This window comes from Asterias rubens, chromosome 7 (assembly GCF_902459465.1).
Source record: "Asterias rubens chromosome 7, eAstRub1.3, whole genome shotgun sequence".
Lineage (NCBI taxonomy): Eukaryota > Metazoa > Echinodermata > Asteroidea > Forcipulatida > Asteriidae > Asterias > Asterias rubens.
Genome location: NC_047068.1, coordinates 16,539,962 through 16,567,698, shown reverse-complemented (window position 1 = coordinate 16,567,698; position 27,737 = coordinate 16,539,962). Strand labels below are relative to the sequence as shown.

The 27,737-nt window shown below is 38.9% G+C and overlaps 1 protein-coding gene across 1 annotated transcript in view; it reads left to right on the top strand.

The window, feature by feature from the left end:
- Positions 1–499: 499 nt before the first annotated feature.
- Positions 500–27,737, top strand: part of LOC117292322 (adenylosuccinate lyase-like) — a 32,594-nt gene continuing 5,356 nt past the window's right edge. The window contains exons 1-9 of the mRNA XM_033774344.1: positions 500–720; positions 1,659–1,862; positions 3,392–3,516; positions 4,317–4,535; positions 6,434–6,524; positions 7,575–7,792; positions 8,345–8,435; positions 9,346–9,435; positions 27,127–27,303. Coding sequence (XP_033630235.1) covers positions 532–720; positions 1,659–1,862; positions 3,392–3,516; positions 4,317–4,535; positions 6,434–6,524; positions 7,575–7,792; positions 8,345–8,435; positions 9,346–9,435; positions 27,127–27,303 — 1,404 coding nt within the window. The 5' untranslated portion in view covers positions 500–531. The remainder of the gene's footprint in view (positions 721–1,658; positions 1,863–3,391; positions 3,517–4,316; positions 4,536–6,433; positions 6,525–7,574; positions 7,793–8,344; positions 8,436–9,345; positions 9,436–27,126; positions 27,304–27,737) is intronic.

The following is a 27,737-nucleotide window of genomic DNA, read 5'->3' as shown; positions in this document are numbered from 1 at the left end:
GCCCCCACCCCCACCCCATCCCCCCCCCGACCCCTTCTCCTAAATAATTCACAAAAATAACATGCACTGGAAAAATTGAGTCAAAAGAGGGGCGCTATCAGACGAATTTCGTTGGGGGGCAGAATCTCCTGCCACGCGGCATCTTTTTGTCACAACTTCCGAGTTTATCTGTGCGGCTGCCTTGTAAATGTCTCAACACAGTTTGTTTCTAAATGTTGTCTGTAATCTAATTGTTAGTCTTTGAACCTAAAAACATCACCGAAATACTAGCAGACGACAGCTTTATACAGAATCATTTACACGAAACCTCGTCTTCAGGGTGTGGCGAGCAGTACGAGGGTGGTAAACATGTCTGAAAGTAAACCACGAGGACGAGGTTGATTTACACGAGCCTTCAGCATAGTCTGGTACTTTTTGACGGCTGGCGACGTTAGCAATGTATGGCAGTTAGTCAGGATGTATGTCGTATATAACCCCACGTGCATTTTTAGAAGCAAAATTCACCCTGACACAATTTTTATTCAACACAGAATGGCGGCAAATATGTCAGGAATTGACGTTTCAAAGAAGAAGGAGTTTCCCTGTAAAGATGAGTTCAAGAAGTATCGTTCTCCTCTCGTGGTTAGATATGCTTCGCCGGAAATGGCCTTTAATTTCAGCGAAATTAAGAAATTTTCGACCTGGCGTCGACTTTGGTTTTGGTTAGCAAAAGCACAGCAGGTTGGTAGAGTTGTTTATTGTATTGTATGTGTATACCATCGTAACTACTGTCACATGTACTTCTTCTTCTTGTTGATTTACAATTTACGGATAACTTTCCGTATAGCGCCACCACCTTTTCACTCATTTTGACAAAAAGGGATATCTCATTGAGGTAAATTAGATACTATATTATTTCATATCGAATGAAAAAGTGGTGGCGCCATACGGAAACTTTTCCCAATTTACTGCACATTTTAACGATGTGGAGATACTCCTGGTGAATTAGTCAATTAAGTCATTCTGTTTACAAATGAATAGATTCTAGAAAGAGTAATTTTGTTCAGTAAAATTTTGTGTTTTTAATCATATTTATAATTTAACAGTCTTACTCTAATGTCTTAAAAGTTAATAAATAAAGATTAAATTTTTTTGTAGACTATTATTATTAGTATTACTAAAAAGTCGACCATGTCGACATGATTGTTATGTTAGTTTACAATACACAATATGTGGTAACAATATACTTCTAGAAACTATAAGGCTCCCCTGTGAGCCATAGGGGTCACATATTTAGGGCTTTTTTAACGCTATACGTTTTTCAAATCAGCGTTGATGGGTGAAAGTTTTGCGACCGTTAGCCAGCCAGAACTGAAGTTTCCTGTGTACTGTACACCTAAAGCTTTCCCCATCCTATTCAATATACATTCATAATGCTTGTATTTTCCTTTTGTTGAGTTACGTTCAATAATGTCTTCAAAAAAGGCAATTTTCTACTCGGTACTCACTTTTTTTTTCCCTAAAAGGTGCTACATAATTGGGTGTCAGAGTTCATAACTTCAATATCCTATCTTTCTGTAGAAAATGTATAATAATATATACAAAGCGCCTTGAGTACATGTGTGCTAAAAGATTTTCGATATTAATAGAATGTAAACCTTATTTTTGTTTTTATTTAGACAATTGGCCTGAAGATTGATGATGATCAACTTGTGGAAATGGAATCTAACTTGACCAACATTGACTTTGACTTGGCTGCCATCGAAGAGAAAAAGCGGCGCCATGATGTTATGGCACACGTCTACACGTTTGCCAGCTGCTGTCCTAAGGCTGCCTCTATTATTCACCTTGGTGCTACGTCATGTTACGTTGGAGACAATACTGTAAGAAAAAATACCTATACTAAGTTCTTTAAAACTTTAAATGCTAAATGCACCAATATGCACCAAAAGAGACATATTGACTGGCAATGTGGTAACTAGTGTACGTCTATTCACCCGAGGAAATTTGAGGCCGAGGTTGAAGGCCCGAGGGAAATAGGTCCCTCTTCTGGTCACACTCACAGGCCCGGTGGGTAATAGACGTTGCCGAATTATGCCAGTCAATATGTGTTTTATAGCACACCTTGGTCTTAAATAAGGGAATAAGAACAGACATTTTGAGAAAGGACGTTTTGTAATTGCTCAAGAGTCAAGTAAAAGTCAAGAAAGGGCGCTGTAACCAGGCACTATTTTCAAAGACTAGTGCCCGGCGGACACCCGGCGGACACCCGGCGGACAGTATTCTTGCAAAACATGTGCGCGATAGTTGTTTGCATTCTGCAATCAACTCAGATGTTATTCTTTGACTGAATTTGTTGCATTTTAGAAGTCAAGTGACTTCATATTGGTGTTGCATTTTGTTGTATTTGGCAGTCAACTCAAGTTCATTCCTTGATGGAATTTCTTTGTCCCACATACAAACATGTATTTTAGCAAAGTCACCACTACATAACTTTGCAGGGTAGAAACCCTTGCTCAGTCCTAACACAAACAACATGCCTACATGAACACAACGATTTGTCATTGGTATGGTTCTTATTTCAACTTTGCTACATTCTGTTGTGTTTGGCAGGATTTGTAGAGGGACCCTAAGTGGAGTGTGTACTGTATGTATCTGTGATAAAATACTGGACAACAGGATTTCCTTTGTATTGCTTTTGGACAAGGTTGTGCTGTGTTCTTGTAAAGTTGTGGTAACACTTTGTCATAGTGTAAGCCAGAGGGGTGCCTGGGTGTCTTTTGGACACCCTACTTTAAATTTTGACCCAGTTTTCAAGTTACAAGCAAGTGTCGACACCCTTTTAAGTCCGGGCTAAAACATTGCACCTTGTGCATGACAAATCTCTTTCAGTGACTTGAGGTTGTTGTGAAAAAATAACTTTACTGATGGTCAGTAAATAAAGCATGCTCTGATTAATGATATTAATAGACATTTGTAAAGCACCAGTATCTGTCAGAAAGACACTCCATGGCGATACTTAAAGACACTGGACACCTTTAGTAATTGCCAAAGACCAGTCCTCTCACTTGGTGTATCTCAACATTATGCACAAAATAACAAACCTGTGAAAATTTGAACTCAAAATTGTGAAAAAAACACCCCTGTCACACGAAGCTGTGTGATTTTAGAGGCTTGATTTTGAGACCTTAAAATCTAATTCTGATGTCTCTAAATCAAATTACAAAAATATGGGAACATTACTTCTTTCTTGAAAACTACGTTACTTCAGATGGAGCCATTTCTCACAATGTTTTAGGCTGTCAACAGCTCTCCATTGCTTGTTACAGTGTAAGTTTTTATGCTAACAATTATTTTTTAGTAATTACCAATAGTGTACAGTGCCTTACAAGTAACTTGTTCTTATTTACAGGATCTGATTGTTATACGAGATGCCTTGGACATCATCCTCCCTCGTCTGGCTCGTTGCATCCAACGCCTTGGCAAGTTCGCTGATACCCAAAAGAACACACCAACCTTAGGATTCACACATTATCAGTAAGTTATAAGAGATTAAAAACATGTGCTTAGTGCTTTTGTATTAGGCCTACTTGTCAGTCTACAAAAAGCCTCAACATCTGACATCACACCTGACATAGTATGGTTACATGTAGTTGTTGGTGAAGTTTTGGGATCAACGTTCAACCTCTTTCCCACCGTAGGTCTGTAGCCAGCCAACCTCGTTCCCAGGGGTGATCGATCTCACCGCACCATTTTTTTCCAGCATGCCTCGCTCGATCATAACCCCTGGAATTGGCAAATTTAAATGTGCTATATGCTAGCACATCTAAATGAGCCATTAATGAGCGTACATATTCATTATTCAATACTTTCTACGAGCGCACGCATGTCTTACGTCTTAAAGAATGTTTTTGTTTTTAAAAAACGTGTTTGTGTAATAAAAACCGCGGGCGTGATCAACATACAAATATCTTAAAACTACGCGCGCATGCACTTGAAATCTAATGCAAAACCAATTTCCTAAACCAATCAGCATTGTTTCTTAGTACATCCCTCCCAGGGGTAAGTGACGAGAGGTATTGATACGGCGCGCTGCCCATGGTAGCGAGGCTGGTAGCCAGCTTCTGACTTTTCTACATATATTTTCACGGTTCTAGTGCCACCAGTGGGTCTGACCTATACTCCATAATTTCCTTCTTGTCGCCCAATAGCAAAAGTGGCTTTTAGCCTTGTTTTGGGTGAACTTGCAAATAAAATGCAATAAAATTTCAACAAATCACACTTTGAGGCTTGTGAATTGATTGATTTGTTGTCTTTTCTCTTTTTTTCCCCCATAGACCAGCCCAGCTAACCACGGTCGGTAAGCGTGCCTGCTTATGGATCTCAGACCTCCTAATGGACTTGCGTAACCTGACGAGGGCCAGAAGCGACCTTCGCTTCCGGGGGGTCAAGGGAACCACCGGTACACAGGCTAGCTTCCTTGCACTGTTTGATGGGGATGGGGTCAAGGTTGACACGTTGGACCAACTAGTCACAGAGATGGCTGGTTTTAAACAGTTAGTATTATTTTAGATGTTAAATTTGCTTCGTGGATTACAAATATTTCTTGGTTTTACCCATACACTGATGTGTGTTGAAAGCACTGGACACTATTGGTAATTACTCAAAATAAGTGTTAGCACAAAAACTTACTTGGTGACGAGCAATGGTGAGCTGTTGATAGTATAAAACATTTTGAGAAACATTTTTTTCTCATTCAAATATTAAAAGACTTCAGGCCTAAAGCCTTTTATGAGGCATCTGAAAGCACACACATCTGTGCAACAAGGGTGTTTTTGCTTTCTTTATTTTCTTGCAACTTCAATGACCAATTGAGCCCAAATTTTCACAGATGTGTTATTTGTTGGGATACACCAAGCGAGACTACTGGTCTTTGAAAATTACCAAACGTCTCCAGTGCCTTTAGGCCCCTTTGTCCAAACTCCCAAAGCGTTCCTCTGCAGTTGTGGACTGGACGGCAAACAGCACGTTGCTACGGACCTCGGACAGTCCGCAGAAGAACAGCCATGTGTGTTGAAGCGCGACAAAATTTAATGAGCTATCCATGCTCTACGCAATTGTTGGTATAAAAATAAGTCTCATGAATAAACAAGATGTATTTCAGGTTATAAATATCAGCAGCTTGGTCACTTACCAGCTGTGCTGTCCCAAGAATAATACATTTTCAACTCATGAATACGATTGTCCTGGACAGGCCGCACCGAGACTAATGCACTATGCAAGTTGGATGATAAAGAAACTTGTTCCCGTCCCTTGGTTTTCCCATAAATAAAGTTTTTTTGAAAATGTACAAACTTCAAATGCAGATTGTCATAGATTGTCTATATTGTAACTTTTTTCCCCTTTTTAAGGAAAGGGCATTTATAAAGGGGAATAAAAGAGTTGTGACTCTTTTAAATGGCCGTTTAAGAACCACTATAGTATTCCCTTAGTAATAACTGACAAGGCACATTTCCAGAACCTGTTCTGGCTCATTGTACGAGTGAAACAAAGCGTTTCACAATACACGTGTACATGAAGGTAAATGTCTGTGAATGCTACGCAATGGAGAGTCAGGGTGGATATAAACATTGGCTATTCAGCTATTATTATTATTATTATTATTATTTATTCACCCAATTCAACAATACAAGACTGTACAAAAATACCATTAGATGGGCTAGGAGGAATAAAAGCAAATTAAGTACTGTGGTCCTTAGACCTGCCTCCCCACATCTGGTTGTAAAACAAGTCATATATTGACCCATTTCACCTGACATCATCATCAGAAAAATCTTGAATGCGCCATACTGGTGGGCCATTTCACTGTGCGTTTTTATATGTATGCTGTGCGTTATGCAGTAAAGTGCACATTTTAGGCGACGCAGCGTTTATACACGTAAACCTGACTTGCCCACCAACATGGTGAGCGGTGAGCACGGCATTAGTGTGACGTGTGTGACATGCGTGCAAGGGGTCAATGGAACAATTAAGGGTTCAAAGCAAATAGGAAAATGAACTAGAAATAAAAAAATGTACCGGTACATGTACATCAATTTAAATATAACAATTAAAGCACAAAATATGTTAGAGTAAATTGTTTTTAATGCAAGTATTGAAGAAGTAAACATCCTTTACATGATAATTCCAAGTAAACAGAGAATTGAAGGTTACACCAAGGCGTAAACAAAGTTCTGCCCCAAGTCTTTCTAAAGTAATTGCAAGTTGCATATCATCCCACGTGAAGTGGTTCAGTAAATTGTATTATTCAGAAAAATCTTCTTGTTGGGATGAGATGGACCAGTTGCAATGACTTTGGAAAAGATCCACACACAAACAAACACACAAATCCACACACACAAAGTAAGGACACATTTGTTTCATGACAGTTATTTTCCTTGGTTTGTATCTGCAGATCCTACATTGTGACCGGGCAGACATATAGCAGGAAAGTGGATATAGATGTTCTCTCTGCACTCGCTGGGCTTGGTGCTACCATCCACAAGGTAAGGTCTTTGAGGTAATTTTTTTTTCTTTTCACTTTACACAGAGCTCCTCGTATCGAATAACAATAAATACTAATAATTACCTTGCAATAAGGACCCAGACTATTTTGTTCTTTCAGCCTTGGTTTGGGAACATTGAAATCAATGGGTTAGGGTTTCCAGTTCCGGTCATGACACTGGTGTCCTTGAGCAAGACACTTCACTATAGACCTTTATCTTGGTGCAGCCATCTTGAATTTCTCCCGTTGATTCCAATGTTATCAAAACGAGGCTGGCCGAACAAAATAGTCTGGTTCTTATTTGCAAAAAGATTATTAGCATTCTATATTGTTATTTGATACGAGGAACATGACCAAGATGGAGGCAGCATGATAAAGGTCTATAGTGAAGTGTCTTGCTCAAGGACACCATTGTCATGACCGGAACTCGAAACCCACACCCTAATCTAAACCACTCGGCCACATTTTGTACTCGATAAAGAGTGTTTGAGTAACAGTGATTGATGAAGCGTCCATCATGTTTCAGACAAGCGCAACTCTGCCAAACCAAAAAGATTAGGAGCGACTCTAGGTCAGCCAAAATGAATTTTGGTTTCAGACAGGCAAGCTTAACATAACATTTATATTAGGTTCATCTCATGACGAGATCGATGTCTGAAACCAAGGCACTCAAGATTAGTTTCAAACAACTGCAACAATCCATCTTTCAACTTCAAGCGCGTCCAGACGTTTCAGACATCAAACGTTTCATGTACTTATGAAGAAACTATAAGTAAATAGTAAACTTGTGGGTACAACCATGTGTAAATCTCTTTTGTGGAATAGTTGGCTCTGAAAAGAGTCGGTGCTGTCTCAACGTTTCTAACAGTATACTTTGCTCGTCTTCAGGAGAGTAGAGTAAACTGTTTGAAACGCCGAGACCACACCGACTCTTGTCAGAGCCAACACTCCCACAAAAGAGGTTTACACATGGTTGTACCTGCAAGTTTATTTATTGTTTCCATGCAAAGCTTCAAACAATACTTAAACCCCCAATGATTTCTCTTTCTAGATTTGTACTGACCTACGACTGCTGGCCAATCTCAAGGAGGTCGAGGAACCATTTGAGACTGATCAGATTGGTTCCAGCGCTATGCCGTATAAGCGCAACCCAATGCGCAGCGAGCGCTGCTGCTCCCTAGCCAGACATCTCATGACCCTGGTCATGGATCCCCTTCAGACACACTCTGTCCAATGGTTTGAGAGAACACTGGATGACAGTGCAAACAGGTGAGAGTATGACTTATTAAAGAGTCTGTGTACCTTCTCAATGCGCATTATATTAGTTCCCTGTCATTGGGCCAATAACATTCCTTGCAAGTAGATACCATAGAGTTATATATAAGAACTAGAGGGCGCACTGGCCTATATACGCGCTCCGGCATGTGCGCAGGCGGCCATTTTCTAAGTTGACAAAACTGGCATCTCACAGCGTGTGTTTGTGCGGCCATTTTGTAAGTTGAACAAACAGCATCGCGTTAGCGTTCAATAAAAAAACCTCAAACGTGTATTTCATATTCAACGCGCGTGCAGAATGACGCGCTTGTCATCTTGCGGTCCCGTGGCGTTTGTGCACGAAGCATCACTCGTGCGCCCTCTAGTTCTTATATATAACTCTATGATTATATTAGTTCCCTGTCATTGGGCCAATAACATTCCTTGCAAGTAGATACACACATGGTGTTACCCCTCACACCAATTAAATATTGATACCTCACCATGCAATGCCTCCAATCCCATGATATTGAATGTATTTCACACTTGTTCCTTTGACTTTTACAGGCGAATTTGCATAGCAGAGGCATTTCTCACTGCTGATACGTGCCTGATTACACTGCAGAATGTGACGGAAGGACTTGTCGTCTATCCAAAGGTTAGGTTTTCATGGAACATTCACCAATTTGTAAAACTGCCATTTTGCAAGGATGGCTGGGCCTAATTTCATAGTGCTGCTTAACGATAAGCAAATTTGTGTGCTAACTGTAGCAGAATGATTTGCTTTAATAAAGCATATTTCACAGGATGGCAAGAAAATAAGGCGGTTATCTTGCATGTTCACCTTTTGTTTGATTGATTGATTGAATAATTGATTGATTGATTGATTGAATTTGTTTTGATAAATATACAGCAAGAACATGCTAAAAATACATACAGCAACAATAGGAGAAAGACAATGCAATAAACCAAATCAAAATAAAACACAAGATAGAAATACTGCACAAAATTATCCAAGGATATAGCCCAAAAAGCCAGTAACTTAAACTTTTTCCCACTGGGGTCCTTAGACCCAAGGTTTGGATTGTTACGTCGTTCATTTTCATACAGTAAGTACTGGATGATTAGTACGCCTATTCGTGTGCTGACGGTTTAGCAGAGCTATGAAACGGAAGTTTTGCAGTCAGCACAAAATCTGCTATTAAGGAGCTACATGTACTATGAAATATTGCCCAGGTCTTGCACTTGAGCTTTTTAAAAAGTAGCCAACTGGGCCAAAGTTCATTAAGCATGTGAACATAAAAACTTGCTAAGCACAGAAAACTCTTGCTAACCAGCCAAAGTTTACTTCGTTGCAACAAGTACCCCACGCACTGTTTGCTTAGGAAAGAAATTTGGTAAGCAGTATATCTGCTTAATAGTGTTATGATATTGGGCCCAGTGCGATTACTGTGTGTTTTACTTGATATTGCCTTAGTAACTCATGAATAAAATCTTGAATACCACTATTCAAGTGTGAAAAGCGCAATATAAAAACGGATTATTATTTATCTATTAAACCTTTATAGGTTATTGAGAAGCATGTGAAGCAGGAACTACCCTTCATGGCTTCAGAGAACATCATCATGGCAATGGTCAAGGCTGGAGAAAGCCGCCAGGTACGTACACCAACCAAACTCCGCCTCTCTCCACTTAAATTCTGTTTGTGCCCCACGGGCGAAACAATGTGAATGCCTAGTCCTTCTGTTTGTTGTGTGTTCTTAGGTCTGGATTTTAATGCTACTTGCGAAGTGTATACCTGAAAATAAAACAAGGTCCTAATGAGTACAAGCTTTTTTCTTAATGAACAATGGACCCCATGAGAGAATTCTTTTGAAAATGGAATAATAGAACAAAAATAGCTGGAACAAAAATAAGGTGTTTTATGTTTTAAAGCTACATACGAAGTGCGGACCTGAAAACAAAAGAGGTCCACATAATTAGGGACTTGAATCCACACAGTGTTATTTACAGTGTTGAGAAGTAGGGTTTTCCTTACGGTGTATGACCAAAGAAGTGTCCGTCCACACATTGACTGCAACACAGCTGAGTGTGTGTATGCTTGTGTCGAATGTCAAGGTCATTAGGGCCAAAACAAAATAACTGTTTTCCAAGTGAAAACTACCGAACAACTTGGCATATCAACGGCAAAAGGTGTTGGATTTTGATGGATTAAGTGCAGTTTGATTCACTGAGTACTGAAGCCAATAGTGGGTTACTATAATGGTGTTGGAGTTTGATGAATTGAGTACTGTTTTTAAAAGAGAACTGTTGCGGTTTGATTCACTGAGTACTGAAGCCAATAGTGGGTTACTATAATGGTGTTGGAGTTTGATGGATTGAGTCCTGTTTCCACAAGAGAACTGTTGCAGTTTGATTCACTGAGTACTGAAGCCAATAGTGGGTTAATGTTGTTGGCATTTGATGGGTTGAGGAGTGTTAGAGTAAATATGCTTTCAAGGTAAGTTTGGCCAAAAAAACAACTTAAAGTTGTGTTTTTTCAAGGTGTTCAGATTCCACAAGTCTTTTTTCTTGATTGATACATTGATTTCTTTCAATCAAAGTGGACCAACTTGGTTTGGCTGTCTTGGATACTGACATCTACACACCATGGATATGAATGCTGTTCTTAGCTGTTTATACTTGAATCCATACAAGACTGGATTGATGGCAGAATTCACCAAGGCAAGAAATTCAATCACACTCCATATGGCTACATCAATATTAAAAAGAGTTCCATGCAGAAACAATAAGAGGGAAAACGCTATGGCGCTGGGCATGACAAGAATAAGGAAAGCTGTGGTGATGATAGCAAGAGTGCTGGTGACTTTCTTGTGAGCTTGGTGCAGTTCTTGAGCTGGGCCCTGGATTCCTTGCTCTTCTAGGTTTCTGGCTCCTTGTTTCAGGTTGATGAGGATTTTGATGTACATCCAAATTGTAGCTGCTATGGGTACGACATACAACAGCATGGCTGCAATTCCAAAGACTACAGGTTTTTGTAGCTTATCAATCCTGCAGTTTTCTCTTTTATACTGATCTATTATGAGGACAGATCGAGGCGTATGTATCACCACTGGAATTACCCAAATGGCAAGTAACAACAGCGTGATCTTTCTTCTAGTGAAGTAGGCTGCGTACTGCAAAGGTCGACTGATTCCAATAAATCGTTCATAATTGGCCAATGTGAGACTGAGAATAGAGTAGGCATTGAATGAGTTAATAAAGCTAAAATATATCCAAACACTACTGAACTGAGAAACCCCTTCTGCTGTACACTGGCTGCTGTTAGAGTTTATTAAACTGTATCCATAATATAAGTAGTCTAAAGAAGTAGATGCGTACGGAGCATTAAATATAGATACCAATGCATCTGCAACAGCGAGGTTGAGTATCATCAAATTGGTCACATTATGCAGTTTCTTTGTGTAGATTATCGTCACACATACAAGAACATTCCCTACAAAACCGAGAATCCCAACACATGGCATCAAGATGAATAAAACTCTGAACAAATTTGTAATAATGCCATCCATATCTACTTCGTGTTAATCCTGTGTGATACTGATTTATAGCTGCTCTGTCTATGCAAGCAATCTTGTGTGTGGCTACTATCAGATTGTACTCGGGTCTAGGACCACAAAACTGAAACAACATCACAGTCACTTATGAGCCTTTCAGTAATAATTAAGAATGACACTCCAGGAAAGGTGGTCCATCAGCAGATAGTGCTTTTCCTAATTATTTTTGTTTGGATTTAAGGGCAGTGGACAATATTACTCAAAATAATTATTAGCATAAAACCAATACTTGGTAACGAGTGATGGGGAGAGGTTGATAGTATAAAACATTGTGAAAAACCGCTCCCTCTGTAGTAATGTAGTTTTTGAGAAAAGTAATTTTCCACGAATTCAATTTCGAGACCTCAGATTTAGAATTTGAGGTCTCGAAATCAAGCATCTGAAAGCACACAACTTCGTGTGACAAGGGTGTTTCTTCTTTCATTATTATCTCAAAACTTTGACGACCAATTAATCTCAAATTTTCACAGGTTTGTTATTTTATGCATATGGTGAGATACAGCAAGTGAGAAGACTGGTCTTGACAATTACCAATAGTGTCCAGTGTCTGTAAGTATACATAATAGCTGCTCTGTCAATGCAAGAAACCTTGTGTGTGGCTAATATCAAATTGTAAACAGTCACTGAGATGCCTTTCAGTAATAATTAAGAATGACACTCCAGGAAAGGTGGTCCATCAGCAGATAGTGCTTTTCTTCAGTCTGTTTTGTTTGCAAGCAAGTCTTATATATATGGGTGCACATGTCTAATATATATGAAACTACGTCCAATATAGAGGGCGCTGTTAAATATGTTTGTGTTTGTCATTTATATTTGAGGTTTTTGGTCCTTTATATATATTTGCCGTTGATCCTTTATATATTTTCGGTGGTCTTCTATATATTTGTTTTGATCATTAAATATTTATTATTTTGCTCTTAAATATATTGGTTTGCTCTTATATATGGTTTTGCTCCTATATATACGGGTTTGCTCCTTTATATATGGGTTTGCTCCTATATATATGGGTTTGCTCCGATATATATGGGTTTGCTCTTATATATATGGGTTTGCTCCTATATATATGGGTTTGCTCCGATATATATGGGTTTGCTCCTATATATATGGGTTTGCTCTTATATATATGGGTTTGCTCCGATATATATGGGTTTTGCTCCTTTATATATAGTTTTGCTCCTATATATATGGTTTTGCTCTTAGGGTTTGCTCCTATATATTTATTATTTTGCTCTTAAATATATTGGTTTGCTCTTATATATGGTTTTGCTCCTATATATACGGGTTTGCTGCTTTATATATGGGTTTGCTCCTATATATATATGGGTTTGCTCCTATATATATGGGTTTGCTCCGATATATATATGGTTTTGCTCCTTTATATATAGTTTTGCTCCTATATAATGAATAGGGTAGATGGCCTTAGCTTTCGATCCAATCCGGACCTTCTTCAGAGGCATAAAACAAGTACAAACAAATACATATCCATTTATAGAAAAAGAGAGGGGGAAAGGGATTAAGGAAAGGATCCAGAAAGAAGCGGTAAAATAACAGCCAATCAAAGTTCCTATTTCAGAAACAATATTGGTGGCTATGAACCAATGGGAGTGAAGTGGCGAGGACAAAGGATGTTTAGAATGAAAGGAAGGGTTACTGGACCATAAAAGTGGTAAAAGTATTGTTCGACAACAATGCAGGGAGACATGAAAGGGTAGGATTAGAGAGCAAGTTGCATCATGATGCAACTAACAATGGTCAATTAATAAGATCAGCAAGATCAAAGGTATGATGATTTTAAAAATAGGTATGAGGGACCTGTGGAAAAAAAGGGGGGGGGGTTACTTACATCAGATAGTTACAGTGATGAATTTATAAAAACAACTTTAAACTAGGTTAATTTATACTTTATGTACAGAATATATACAACATATAAGTTCTTAGGCAGAAGTGAAGTGGAGGGTAATGAGAAGTTATTTAACACCAGTGTTTATGTTAAGTCCAAAGGGTTTGACTGTCTTGAGTTGGTGAATCCAGTGTGATTCTCTATTCTTGCGGTGTGTGTCATCACCATTGCAAGCTTCAATCACCAGAAGTTCAACATCAATGACACTATGATTGGGGCTGTTGAAGTGGGTAGAGACTGGGTACGGTTTCTTAGTCTTTATGGAAGAGACATGATTCGCAAAGCGAAGACTAAGTTTGGTCTTAGTCTCTCCCACATATTGTAGCCCACATCTCTTACATGATATGACATAGACTACATTAGACGTGCTGCATTCAGAGTCGGTCTTGATGTTGTATGAAGAGCCAGTGGTATGACTCTTCACCTTAAGTGAGGGCTTAATGTGCAGACACGTTTTGCATTTGGAACGGGTACATTTGTGACAGCCCAGTATATCTGTCGGGGGTTGTGTTTGGACTGTACCTGGGGGAAGTTTGGCCCTGACTAGTATGTCACCAAGGTTCTTAGGGCGGCGGTGATTGCTGAGTGTAACCTGCTGGAGGAGTGAAGTATAGGCATGTTATTATTGAGAATTGAGGGAAGTTTGGGTAGTTTGGGGTGGAAGGTGGTGACCAAAGCAACTCTATTGGTAGGAGCTTTTTTAGCTCCCGTGTTAGTCAACAGAGTATGACGAGGTACGTTGAGAGCCCTGTTGATAGCAAGTTGGACCATACGTTCGCTGTGTCCCCTAGATACAAGGTGTTTCCTTAGCTCTGATGAGCGCCTCTTGTACAGGGTATCTGTGGAACAGATACGCCTGATACGTAAGGCCTGACTGTAAGCAATTGCCTTCTTACAGTGACTAGGGTGACAGCTATTGGAGAGAAGGTACTGGTGGGTGTCGGTGGGTTTACTGTAAACATCTGTGACAAGGCCATTAGGAGACTTGGTTTTGCTCTTAGGGTTTGCTCCTATATATATAGTTTTGCTCTTATATATATGGGTTTGCTCATTTAGTCAAAAACGGCCCCTCATAGACAAACGTATGTAATTAACGTATAAACTTTGACCTTGTACACAAACGTATAGCAAAGCAAAACGTAAAAGCGTGATTATCTTGAAAAGTGTACATTTTGAGTATACCAGCATTTTTTGCACTCCCCATCTCAATGGTGCATATGTATGTTTCAACAAACTTTTTTTTGACAGGTAAATGTACTCAGGCAGTTTGTGAAAAATAAATTCACATACCACCTTCATGTAAGGTCATATTGAGGTCAAAAAGTGCCAAAAATGTCATTTTTTTATATATTTTTTTATCTTTTCGCCAAATTTTACCCCAGGCGGCAGATCTATCCATAAAATATAGTTTCATTATCAAATTCACATGCCAAGTCTGTGAAATTATGAGTTAATCGTTTGTTTTGTACACAAACGTATAGGAAAATTAAATCTTAACCACTTAGCCACTGGACCGCCCAGCCGCCTTTCGATATACTGTATGTGGTTGGAGGAAAAAAAGGAACGTCAAAAGAATCCTCGATAGTCATTATTAAGCTAATGAAGCTAATGATGATGGAATAATTTAGCTCTTACCCCAACAAAATGTTCATAAGTAAACACAAAGGAAACTGTATTTATCCATCATTCATGACAATATTGTCGAAAACTCACGCCTTCGCATTTAATCAGTATAATAATTGAGTCAGATAAAAGCCTTGAAAAGCTATTGTGTCCATTTTATCCTTACAAACAAATGTTCGCCATAAAAATTACTGAGCCGTTTAACGAGAGACATTTATTGTTCTCATGCGAACTTGTACTTTTATACAAATATCGAGGTTCAAATTGTGCATAAAAGTTAAGCTGTGGCTATCTTTTGAAATTTGAACTACGATTCCAGTAATTAACTGCAAGAATCTTGAAGTATTAGTTTTCAGCAAACTCAGGCGGTGCAGGGACTACAGGGTTAAATTGCAATTTTCTCAAAAAGTGCGTATCTTGAGCAGTATACAGTGTTTCGCACTTCCTATACCAGCATTGCATATAATTGTTTGGAAACTTATTTTTGAAAGGTCAATAAACTGTATTTATCCATCATTCATGACAATATTGTCGAAAACTCACGCCTTCGCATTTAATCAGATAAAAGCCTTGAAAAGCTATTGTGTCCTATTTATCCTTACAAACAAATGTTCGCCATAAAAGTTACTGAGCCGTTTAACGAGAGACATTTATTGTTCTCATGCGAACTTGTACTTTTATACAAACATCAAGGTTCAAATTGTGCATAAAAGTTAAGCTGTGGCTATCTTTTAAAATTTGAACTACGATTCCAGTAATTAACTGCAAGAATCTTGAAGTATTAGTTTTCAGCAAACTCAGGCGGTGCAGGGACTACAGGGTTAAATTGCAATTTTCTCAAAAAGTGCGTATCTTGAGCATTATACAGTGTTTTGCACTTCCTATACCAGCATTGCATATAATTGTTTGAAAACTTATTTTTGAAAGGTCAATATGCCAAGGCATTAAAAAAAATCAAAAATTCTTTATTCAACCCCAAAAATCATTTCAAAATTTACCCAGTCAGTTTCCCTTGTGGTTTATATTGATATAAAAAAAATCATGTCAAACTTGTGGTAAAATGAAACAAAAAGGTACTTGTATGCTATTCACGCAGAACAGTTTGACACAGTTTTACAGTTTGACATGGTGCCCTTTGATTTGCATCCTTATAAAACTAGCTCAAATCAAGCATCTGAGATAGGGGTAGTCTTCCAGGTAACCCCACTCTTTCTTTTAAGCTCATGTGTGTCTGTGTCAGTGTGAGAGATGAGACGTCCATGTATTCCTAGTTTATGCTGTATGAAGTTTCAGTGCATCTCTTGTTGGCGGTAACATCTCCAGACGCTTCTTCGCCTTATTTACCAAGGAGTTGGAGCCTGACCAGGTTGATGTTTTTACACCAAGGTGCACAAGTGTTACCAAACTGCTCAATGAGAGCAAGTTTTCCATTACGGCCGATTCCCTGGACACATATTAACTTTGCTTTTCAGAGACTTTCTTTTCCCAATGGTCATGTAGGAGAGGCTGTTTCGCATCATGTAAGAGCATGTATAAGCTGCCTTACAGGTTGGCAAGTGTCTCAGTTACTGCACGTATCGGGTAATTAATGTGCATTTATTTCCAAGTTTCTGACGCTTTTGAACACACTAAGTTCACCAGAAGTGACATTTCTCCACCTGCAAATCACTCTTATCCTTCGTTGACTGCCTCTATGCATGGAGCATCAACCGGGTGTCAGCCTGCTCAGATGTCCTCAAAACGTCATCTCTCCTAAAAGGACCATGGCGTCCGTAACATAAAGGAACCCCCGCCTGTACTATTTCTCATCTTTCCAGTAGACCCTTGCCCTTCTCTACGAAAACGTCTGACAAGAACTTGAGATTAGCTTTGTTCAATAGCCCATACCTGATGTGTAAGAGTGGAACTCGGGTCTATCGATGAACTTTCGAATTGTTTGATTCTTTCCCATTCCCATTCTCTTTAACTGTGTCATTGACTTGGTGGAGCCCTCTTCAATCTACGATCAAGACCACGTTGTAGGTTCCAGTGGCAGCATTGAGCAATTGTTGCAGTAACTTCCTGTCCGTTTTGATAGGCGTTTGTACCGTACATAGTTTGTTTGGTTGAAACATTTGTATTGTACAGATCAGAGAAAGTTTTTGCGCAATGTTTTTTTCAGGGCGTCACTAAAACCAAGAGTTTCTTGAAGCATACGGTGCTTCCAGATGGTCATTATATACTGCGTTCCATGATCTAGAGTTGTTAGAAGATCACTTACCACATCAACTGGTGCAATGTCTTTGGTTGTCAAAGACACCAGTGGTATCTCTCTAACAATATCAGAGTCTGTGTCATCTTCTTCCCCAAGGTTGGGTTTAGTCGGAAAACATCAAATCTTACTGTTTGTTATGAAAGCTTCTAAACATCATCAACATCTCTGTCTTCTTGAGGAGTTTCATATCTGCCAGATGAACACATCCCTAATGATCAAAGTTACTGGGGTCATAGATGATGGGGACGGCAGCATTGCGGAAAAAGCTCTCAGATTGGTGATCAAGTATCTGTCTTTCTGAGTCCTGGATCTCAATCTCAACCATCTCAATGTAATGAGACCACAGTTGGGAGTTTGGATTTCTAGAGTGCTTGTTGAATTTGTTTATGAGCTCATGACCATTGTCACTCCTTAGAAAATCTGACAGCTGGCCTACTGTGCTTTGGAGAGTTCTGCTGTGTGATTGCCGCTCCTCTATTTGAACTGCTTAACCACACTTAAGGCAAGTTTATCAACTTCCACATATTCTTGTTTAAACAATTTTAACCAACCAAGATTCAAGCACAGACCGTTTATGTGCCACAGAGCCTCACAGGAAGTAGACTTTGCCTTGAAGCATGGGCTCAGTCATAAATTATTGGCTTCATTAACACCCGCCTCTGTCCACAAGTAGGCCTAACCAAGCCCAGTACTTTCCATGTGTTGGCAATCCTTAAGAAAGTTGAAGCAGACGTAGTCCTCCCTTGAATTTTTTTTTAATCTCAAACTTTGGACTTGCCCAATTATTTAACTTCATTTCATCCTGCTGTGTATAGTGGCCGGGCAACTCTGATGATGGTATGTTTCTGACCTGTGTTATGTCCACAAAGTGATTGATCAAAGTGATGGGAGTATCATTGCTGTCTGCTACTGCCTGAAGAGTAGTGAGAATTTTTTCATCAACGAAACTTGGCATAAAAGTATGTCAAGCTGTAGTGGTTTTGGTGTGCCTGGTTATATGTAGCTCTGGAGTTAGCTTTGAATAATGGATCTCCAGACAAGAAAGTATACAATGTATCACTGCACAATACCCCATTCCTCAATTGTAGCTACAATGTACATGTATAGGCCTAACTAGGATAAAACAACATTTTACTGCAAAAAAGAATATTCAACTTTGTTGAGTATTTAACTGCGTACATGTACTTAGAAAGATTGGGAGTAAAAATAACTTTGATATCAGACATGCTGTTGTTGAGCACGTCAAACTATACAACTACTAAATTATATCAAACTAATTGCATGAATCAGCATACGCATTTCTTGTTTCAATTTACCAATGCGGTAGGTGTAAAATGAATTTTTTTAAACTAAAAACTGCCTTGGTATATTTACCTTTCCAAAAAGGTTTGTTAAGACTGTTATTATGCAGTGCTGGGATCTATAGGGTGTGCAAACAAACATTTGGTATGCTCAGGATATGCACTTTAGGAGAAAATCGCACCTTTAGATTTAATTTTCCTACAAGTTTGTGTACAAAACAAAATATTAACTCTTAATTTCACAGACTTGGAATGTCACTATGATGATGAAAATAAGTTTGAAGGATAGATCTGCCGCCTAGGGTAAAATTTGGCGGGAGTGCAAAAAATGCTGGTACACTCAAAATGTACACTTTTCAAGATAATCACGCTTTTACGTTATGCTTTGCTATGCGTTTGTGTACAAGGTCAAAGTTTATTCGTTAACTACATACGTTTGTCATATCAACATTAATTTGGATAGATACATTTTATGGATAGATCTATCACTTGGGGTCAAATTTTGTGAAAATTTTAAAAAATGCAATTTTTTGCCTTACTTTAAATTTTGTCCTTAAAATGAGTCGTTAAGACCCCACATGAAGGTGGTGTTTGAATCGTTTTTTTCTCAAAAACTGGCTGGGTATATTTACCTTTCAAAAAAAGTTTTTTGAAACCAATATATGCACCAATGAGGATGGGAAGTGCAGAAACAGTTGGTGTACTCAAAATGTACCCTTTTCAAGATAATCACACTTTTACACTTCGTTTTGCTATACATTTGTGTACATGGTCAAAGTTTATACGTTTATTACATAGGTTTGTAGTATCAACATAAAGTTAAAAATACATTTTATGGATAGATCTATCAAATGTGATTAAAGTTGACACACATTTTGAAAATATTGATTTTTGACCTTTTTTGACCCTTTGACCCCAAAATGACCTTAAAATTCAAAATCAAGCTGGGCATCCACCCTAATCGTCTTCCCGAGCCCATGATCCATACATCTAGCATGGATGCCAGCCATTAACAAACTATGCCGTCCAAAGTGTAATTTCACACTTTGGCTGGCCTACTATCTAAGTTGTTGATGGATTGAGTACTGTTTCTACAAGAGAACTGTTGCGGTTTGATTCACTGAGTACTGAAGCCAATAGTGGGTTGCTATAATGGTGTTGGAGTTTGATGGATTGAGTCCTGTTTCTACAAGAGAACTGTTGCAGTTTGATTCACTGAGTACTGAAGCCAATAGTGGGTTACTATAATGGTGTTGGAGTTTGATGGATTGAGTCCTGTTTCTACAAGAGAACTGTTGCAGTTTGATTCACTGAGTACTGAAGCCAATAGTGGGTTGCTATAATGGTGTTGGAGTTTGATGGATTGAGTACTGTTTCTACAAGAGAACTGTTGCAGTTTGATTCACTGAGTACTGAAGCCAATAGTGGGTTGCTATAATGGTGTTGGAGTTTGATGGATTGGGTACTGTTTCTACAAGAGAACTGTTGCAGTTTGATTCACTGAGTACTGAAGCCAATAGTGGGTTGCTATAATGGTGTTGGAGTTTGATGGATTGAGTACTGTTTCTACAAGAGAACTGTTGCAGTTTGATTCACTAGTACTGAAGCCAATAGTGGGTTGCTATAATGGTGTTGGAGTTTGATGGATTGAGTCCTGTTTCTACAAGAGAACTGTTGCAGTTTGATTCACTGAGTACTGAAGCCAATAGTGGGTTGCTATAATGGTGTTGGAGTTTGATGGATTGAGTACTGTTTCTACAAGAGAACTGTTGCGGTTTGATTCACTGAGTACTGAAGCCAATAGTGGGTTGCTATAATGGTGTTGGAGTTTGATGAATTGAATGCTGTTTCCACAAGAGAACTCTAGCAGTTTGATTTACTAATTTGTCTAATCTTCTGTTGTAGTCGGATCAACGTTGATAAACTCTTTCTCACAGTGGACCAACTTGGTTTGGCTGTCTTAGTTGATTACACCTACACACCATGGATAGGAATGCTTTCCTCAGCTGTTCATACTTGAATCCATACAAGACTGGATTGATGGCAGAATTGATGATAGAGAGAAGTAAAAGTACACCCCATATGGCTGTATCAAAGTAGAAAAATTCAACTTCTTGCACAGGCTGAAATATCAACGCAGTGGTGAACCAGATTGCACCAGGCATGACAAGAATAAGGAACGCTGTGGTGATGATAGCAAGAGTGCTGGTGACTTTCTTGTGAGCTTGGTGCAGTTCTTGAGCTGGGCCCTGGATTCCTTGCTCTTCTAGGTTTCTGGCTCCTTGTTTCAGGTTGATGAGGATTCTGATGAACATCCAAATTGTAGCTGCTATGGGTACGACATACAACAGCATGGCTGCAATTCCAAAGACTACAGGTTTTTGTAGCTTATCAATCCTGCAGTTTTCTCTTTTATACTGATCTATTATGAGGACAGATCGAGGCGTATGTATCACCACTGGAATTACCCAAATGGCAAGTAACAACAGCGTGATCTTTCTTCTAGTGAAGTAGGCTGCGTACTGCAAAGGTCGACTGATTCCAATAAATCGTTCATAATTGGCCAATGTGAGACTGAGAATAGAGTAGGCATTGAATGAGTTAATAAAGCTAAAATATATCCAAACACTACTGAACTGAGAAACCCCTTCTGCTGTACACTGGCTGCTGTTAGAGTTTATTAAACTGTATCCATAATATAAGTAGTCTAAAGAAATAGATGCATACGGAGCATTAAATATAGATACCAATGCATCTGCAACAGCGAGGTTGAGTATCATCAAATTGGTCACATTATGCAGTTTCTTTGTGTAGATTATAGTCACACATACAAGAACATTCCCTACAAAACTGAGAATCCCAACAATTGGATGCACGAGGGCTAAACCTGTGAGCAGGTTGACAGTAAGGTCATCCATGAGCAAGTGAAGGTTCTTCTAACCTTGCATGCCTTGAGTCAATTTGCAGTTCTAGTCACCCACTAGAATTTTCTCTGTATAGACCGTATTGAATTTGACGTCCCCTTTCAAAAACCTGCCCTACAACATGGTGTCTGTGAACGTGTATGTGGGGGTGTGCGTACGTGATCCATATAAATTGAACCTGGAATGCTTCGTGCTTCATTGATGTCTGCGTATAGACGCGCATACGGTTTGCCCTACAAGATGGCTACTTTCATAGCAACAATGGGGTTTACATTATTCAAAACAGTCTGTTATCAATCCAGTCGTTAAGTGTAATCCTGTTTGATTCTGGTTGGTAACTGCTCTCTCAATGAGAGTAGTCTGATGTGTGATACTGTCTCTCCAAGTAGAAGCAGTGCGATGTGTGACATCACATTGTACTCAGATCATGGACCACAAAACTGTAATAATCTCAGAGTTACTTTGACTTTGGTTCAGATACTGTCTCTCCGAGTAGAAGCAGTCCGATGTGTGACATCACATTATACTCAGATCTTGGACCACAAAACTGAAGCAATATTTGACTAGGGTGTTTTCTTGCCCAGAAGGGGAAGTCCCATTTGTGGTATCACATTGTACTGGGATCAAACATGTACATGTACACCACAAAACTATAACAACGTCAGTCATTTATAAGCAACTATGGTACTGATACTTTCTTGCCAAATAAAGTGAGTCTCGTGTGTGGCTAGTGCATCAATTCATCAATGAATCAAGTCCTGTATAATTTGACAGTTCAGTAATAAAGTCCATAGTCACCTATATGCTCTTTTAATGTGCTTATTAAAACGATCTTGTGTACAGTGTGTTCAGTGATCCGAATCTTCCATTGATATGATTTGTTGCTGTGTTATAGTAAGGCAAGGTCCGACCCTTCTCCCTTGATTGAATGTGAAAACTGGATGATACATGGTCTACCTATTGCTTCCTCCATCATGGTCCAAAGACCAATATTGTCTGGGTTTTTTTCTACCCATATCACATCACACCTGTATGCTTCGTTTCTATGAGGAAATGGTAATGGTTAATTTCTACTATCATTTCGAGTGGACCAAGGCAATGACCAGGGGGCATGGAGGCAGTCGCCTTTGTACAGGTTGCCTCTGTGAAGTATCCGAGGCCTGGCACATCCTGAGTTTGCTGAAAAGATGTTTACTTTGTAAGACTCTTACAGAAAAATATTTTACAGTTTACAATATCCTCAGAGGGTGCCCTTTACCAAGAAGAAAATGCCTTGGTGCCCTTGCCCTTTCAAAAACGGAGCATACAGGCTTGAGCATCTAATGATAAACTTGACCTGATCTCAACCATCGTGTCTCTTAATGAAGTTATAAGACATACATGTACATATGTATGAGTGATTGGCAGTAATAACAGTAATACAGTTCTGTTTGTACCATATAACTTGATCTTAATTACTAGACACAGGACTGGGAGAGCAGCAAGTGCAATTAGCCAAGTACAAATATAATGCTAATTGCTTTTTAAAATAGGTTATATTTACTTTTTGGTTGCGGGTATGGTACTTTCAATTCAATAAAACTCAATAGAGTGCTTGTTTTGTTATAGTGTACTTGATTGCAAACAAAAAAAAATTAGGAAAAGCACTATTTACTGATGGACCACCTTTCCTGGAGTGTCATTCTTAATTATTACTGAAAGGCTCATAAGTGAATGTGATGTTGTTTCAGTTTTGTGGTTCTAGACCCGAGTACAATCTGATAGTAGCCACACACAAGATTGCTTGCATAGACAGAGCAGCTATAAATCAGTATCACACAGGATTAACACGAAGTAGATATGGATGGCGTTATTATAAACTTCTTCAAAGTGTTAACCGTCACGATGCCATGTGTTGGGAGTATTGGATTTGTAGGGAATGTTCTTGTATGTGTGACGATAATCTACACAAAGAAACTGCATAATGTGACCAATTTGATGATACTCAACCTCGCTGTTGCAGATGCATTGGTCTCGGTATTTAATGCTCCGTATGCGTCTGTTTCTTTGCAAAAGGTTTATCATTCAAACATCAGCCAGTGTACAGCAGACAAGCTTTTGCAATCCAACAACACAAGGATATATTATTTATTTCTCAACTGCTTCAATGCCCACTCTGTTCTCTGTCTCACATTGGCCAATTATGAACGATTTATCGGAATCAGTCGACCTTTGCAGTACACAACCTACTTCACTAGAAGAAAGATCACGCTGTTGTTACTTGCCATTTGGATAGTTCCAGTGGTGATACATATGCCTCGATCTGTCCTCATAATAGATCAGTATAAAAGATCAAATTGCAGGATTGAAAAGCTACCAGAATCTGAAGTGCTGGTGGTCTTTTGCATTGCAGCAACTCTGTTGTATATTGTACCAACTGCAGCTACAATCTGGATGTACATCAGAATCCTCATCAACCTGAAACAAGGAGCCAGAAACCTAGAAGAGCAAGGAATCCAGGGCCCAGCTCAAGAACTGCACCAAGCTCACAAGAAAGTCACCAGCACTCTTGCTTTCATCACGGCAGCTTTCTTTATTTTAGTCTTGCCCGGTGCAATCTGGTTCACTGTTGTTTTGATATTTCAGCCAGTGCAAGAAGTTGAGTTTTCCAATGTGGATGAAGAGGCCATTTGGGTTGTTTCAACACTTCTCTGTATGGTGAATTCTGCCATCAATCCAGTCTTGTATGGATTCAAGTATGAACAGCTGAGGAAAGCATTCCTATCCATGGTGTGTAGGTGTAATCAACTAAGACAGCCAAACCAAGTTGGTCCACTGTGAGGAAGAGTTTATCAACGTTGATCCGACTACAAGAGAAAATGCAACAAATAAGTGAATCAAACTTCAACAGTTCTTTCGTTGTAACTTTACTCAATCCATCAAAGTCCAACACCATTTTAGTAACCCACTATTGGCTTCAGTATTCAGTGAATCAAACTGCAACAGTTCTCTTGTAGAAACAGTACTCAATCCATCAAACTCCAACACCATTTTAGTAACCCACTATTGGCTTCAGTACTCAGTGAATCAAACTGCAACAGTTCTCTTATGGAAACAGTACCCAATCCATCAAACTCCAAAACCATTTTAGTAACCCACTATTGGCTTCAGTACTCAGTGAATCAAACTGCAACAGTTCTCCTGTAGAAACAGAACTCAATCCATCTAACTCCAACACCATTATAGTAACCAACTATTGGCTTCAGTATTCAGTGAATCAAACTGCAACAGTTTTCTCACGGAAACAGTACTCAATCCATCAAACTCCAACACCATTATAGTAACCCACTATTGGCTTCAGTACTCAGTGAATCAAACTGCAACAGTTCTCTTGTAGAAACAGTACTCAATCCATCAAACTCAAACACCATTATAGTAACCAACTATTGGCTTCAGTATTCAGTGAATCAAACTGCAACAGTTTTCTCACGGAAACAGTACTCAATCCATCAAACTCCAACACCATTATAGTAACCCACTATTGGCTTCAGTACTCAGTGAATCAAACTGCAACAGTTCTCCTGTAGAAACAGTACTCAATCCATCAAACTCAAACACCATTATAGTAACCAACTATTGGCTTCAGTATTCAGTGAATCAAACTGCAACAGTTTTCTCACGGAAACAGTACTCAATCCATCAAACTCCAACACCATTATAGTAACCCACTATTGGCTTCAGTACTCAGTGAATCAAACTGCAACAGTTCTCTTGTAGAAACAGTACTCAATCCATCAAACTCAAACATCATTATAGTAATCAACTATTGGCTTCAGTACTCTGAATCAAACTGCAACATTTATGTTGTGGAAACAGTTTTCAATCCATCTCTTACAAATACTAAACCCTCTGATTATTACTCATTATAAAACAAGACAGTTTCTGCTACAACTCCAACACTATTATAGTAAAACCTACTAGTGGCCTCAGAACTCAGCGAATTATACTAAAACAGTTCTCTTGTGGAATAAGGTCTCAATCCATCAAACTCCAACAAATAGAAACCACCTATGTTGACTATTTTGTTGTACATCGTAGAACAAGACCTTGACTTCTAAACAAATTCTCATATTTCTGACTGAAACTTCCCAAGGATTAAAAAAAAAAAAATTAACGGTTGAAAGCCATTATTTTCTTCATTGGGTCATTCCATGTCGAATCAACCAAGATTTTCCCTTGACCTCTCATCTTTTCCAATTTCAAGGTACTGGACAATAATGGCAATGGGAGACTTTCTGGGACGATAGAGGGCAGCAGACTTACCGGGTAAATCCATTGTTCTCAGAATTATGCGCATGTTCAGAACTACGTAAACAATGGGAATTTACCCGGTATGTCTGCTGCCGCCTAGCGTTGGAAAGTCTCCTATTACTCAAAATTATTGTAAGCATAAAAACTGACTTGGTAACGTGTAATGGAGAGCTGTTAATGGTATAAAACACTGTGATAAACTGCTCCCTCTGAAGTTACAAAGTTTTTGAGAAAGACTCACTAAAAAATAATAAATCGAATTCGAGACAATTAGCTGAGATCTCAAATTCAAGCATCTGAAAGCACACAACTTGTGCAACAAGGTTTTTTTTTCTTCTTCCATTATTCTCTCGCAACTTCAACAACCAATTGAGTACAAGTTTTCACAGGTTTGTTATTTTATGCATATAATGTTGAAAGACATTAGCATAAAAACTTACTCTGTAACGAGCAATGGAGAGCTGTTGGTAGCATAAAACATTGTGAGAAACGGCTCCCTCTGAAGTAACGTAGTTTTCAAGAAAGAAGTAATTTTCCCATAATTTTTTTTAATTTGATTTCGAGACATCAGAATTAGATTTTAAGGTCTCAAAATCAAGCATCTGAAATCACACAACTACGGTGACAGGGGTGGTTTTTTCTAAATTTTGACGACCAATTGAGTTCAAATTTTCACAGGTTTGTTATTTTGTGCATAATATTGAGATTCACCAAGTGAGAAGACTGGTCTTTGACAATTACCAATAGTGACCAGTGCCTTTAACACATGGAATTACCCTTTTCCTATCCAGGAAATTGGATGTCAATTATAATTTACCTTTAAAAACAAAAATGAAGCTCAAGTTTCATAGTGTGGTCAGGACGCAAGACCAGGACATACAAACAATCAATGCTTACTACTCAGAAACAAATGAACAACTCAGAAATAAATGAAAAACTGTCAACATTTAGTAGGAATTGAAACTATGCATGGTAGGAGTATAATCAAGTGAGGTCTGCGGAGACACCATGTAATTTAATAGTGGATAGTAATAATAGTGGATTTTTATATAGGGCACGTATCTGTCACTCTGTGACGCTCAATGCGCTTTAACCTACGGTATTTTCCTGCAAAGGCCTGTGTTTGCCTACAGGTAGGCTAGCTCAGTGGTATACATATCTAGGAACTGTAACAGGTTAACCTGGGCTAAGGATAATGATACTTGGAGGCAAATGCTGAAACTGGATCATGCTACTGTCAGCATCAATTTATTTGCATTTGAAAAAGGATTCATAAAAAAAGCATTTGAAAGCCCTCATCAATCACTGTTGCTTAGTTCCATTTGCCACAACTAAAACAAGCCTGATCAGATGTACACAGCACTCCCGAGGAAACATAAACCGTAACAATGATGCAGTTTCCCTTTAACAGTACCATTCTTGGACATGTTTCGCTTTTAGGAGTGTCATGAGCATATCCGCACTCTAGCTCAGGAGGCAGGAGCTGTCGTAAAGCAACAAGGTGGCGACAATGACCTCGTAGATAGAATACGCAAAGTGGGGTATTTTGCACCAATCCACGCTCGCCTTGATGACCTCCTTGATCCTGCTACATTCATTGGCCGAGCTCCAGAACAGGTATTTTGGTGTTGTGTTTGTCCTGTAGTGGGTCTTAGATCTTGAGAGCAGAGGCTTGCATTTAGCCTTTGAGAAAGTCTCTGCTGGGGTCAAAATGTGAGGCATTTAACTTTTGTTTTAGCAGTTTGCAACGACTAATTCTATTTTCAAATTAACGTTCTTTACATTATTGTGTCTCGTGTGATTTTTCCCCAAAACTTATTTGAGATTATGTTGTCATGGCAGTGTAAAATGTCTTGACCACGACTTAATGTTTGCCAGTACTCAGTGTTCAGCGTAAATACAATTGCACAGTAGACTGTCGCATAAGCCACTACCTATAATGCACTTTATATAGCAATCATGGAACTGTCGCACGAGAGTAGTTAGTACACAGGCATGAACATAATATTACAGTACATGTACACATGAGAAGATGAGGGCACGCCTAAATG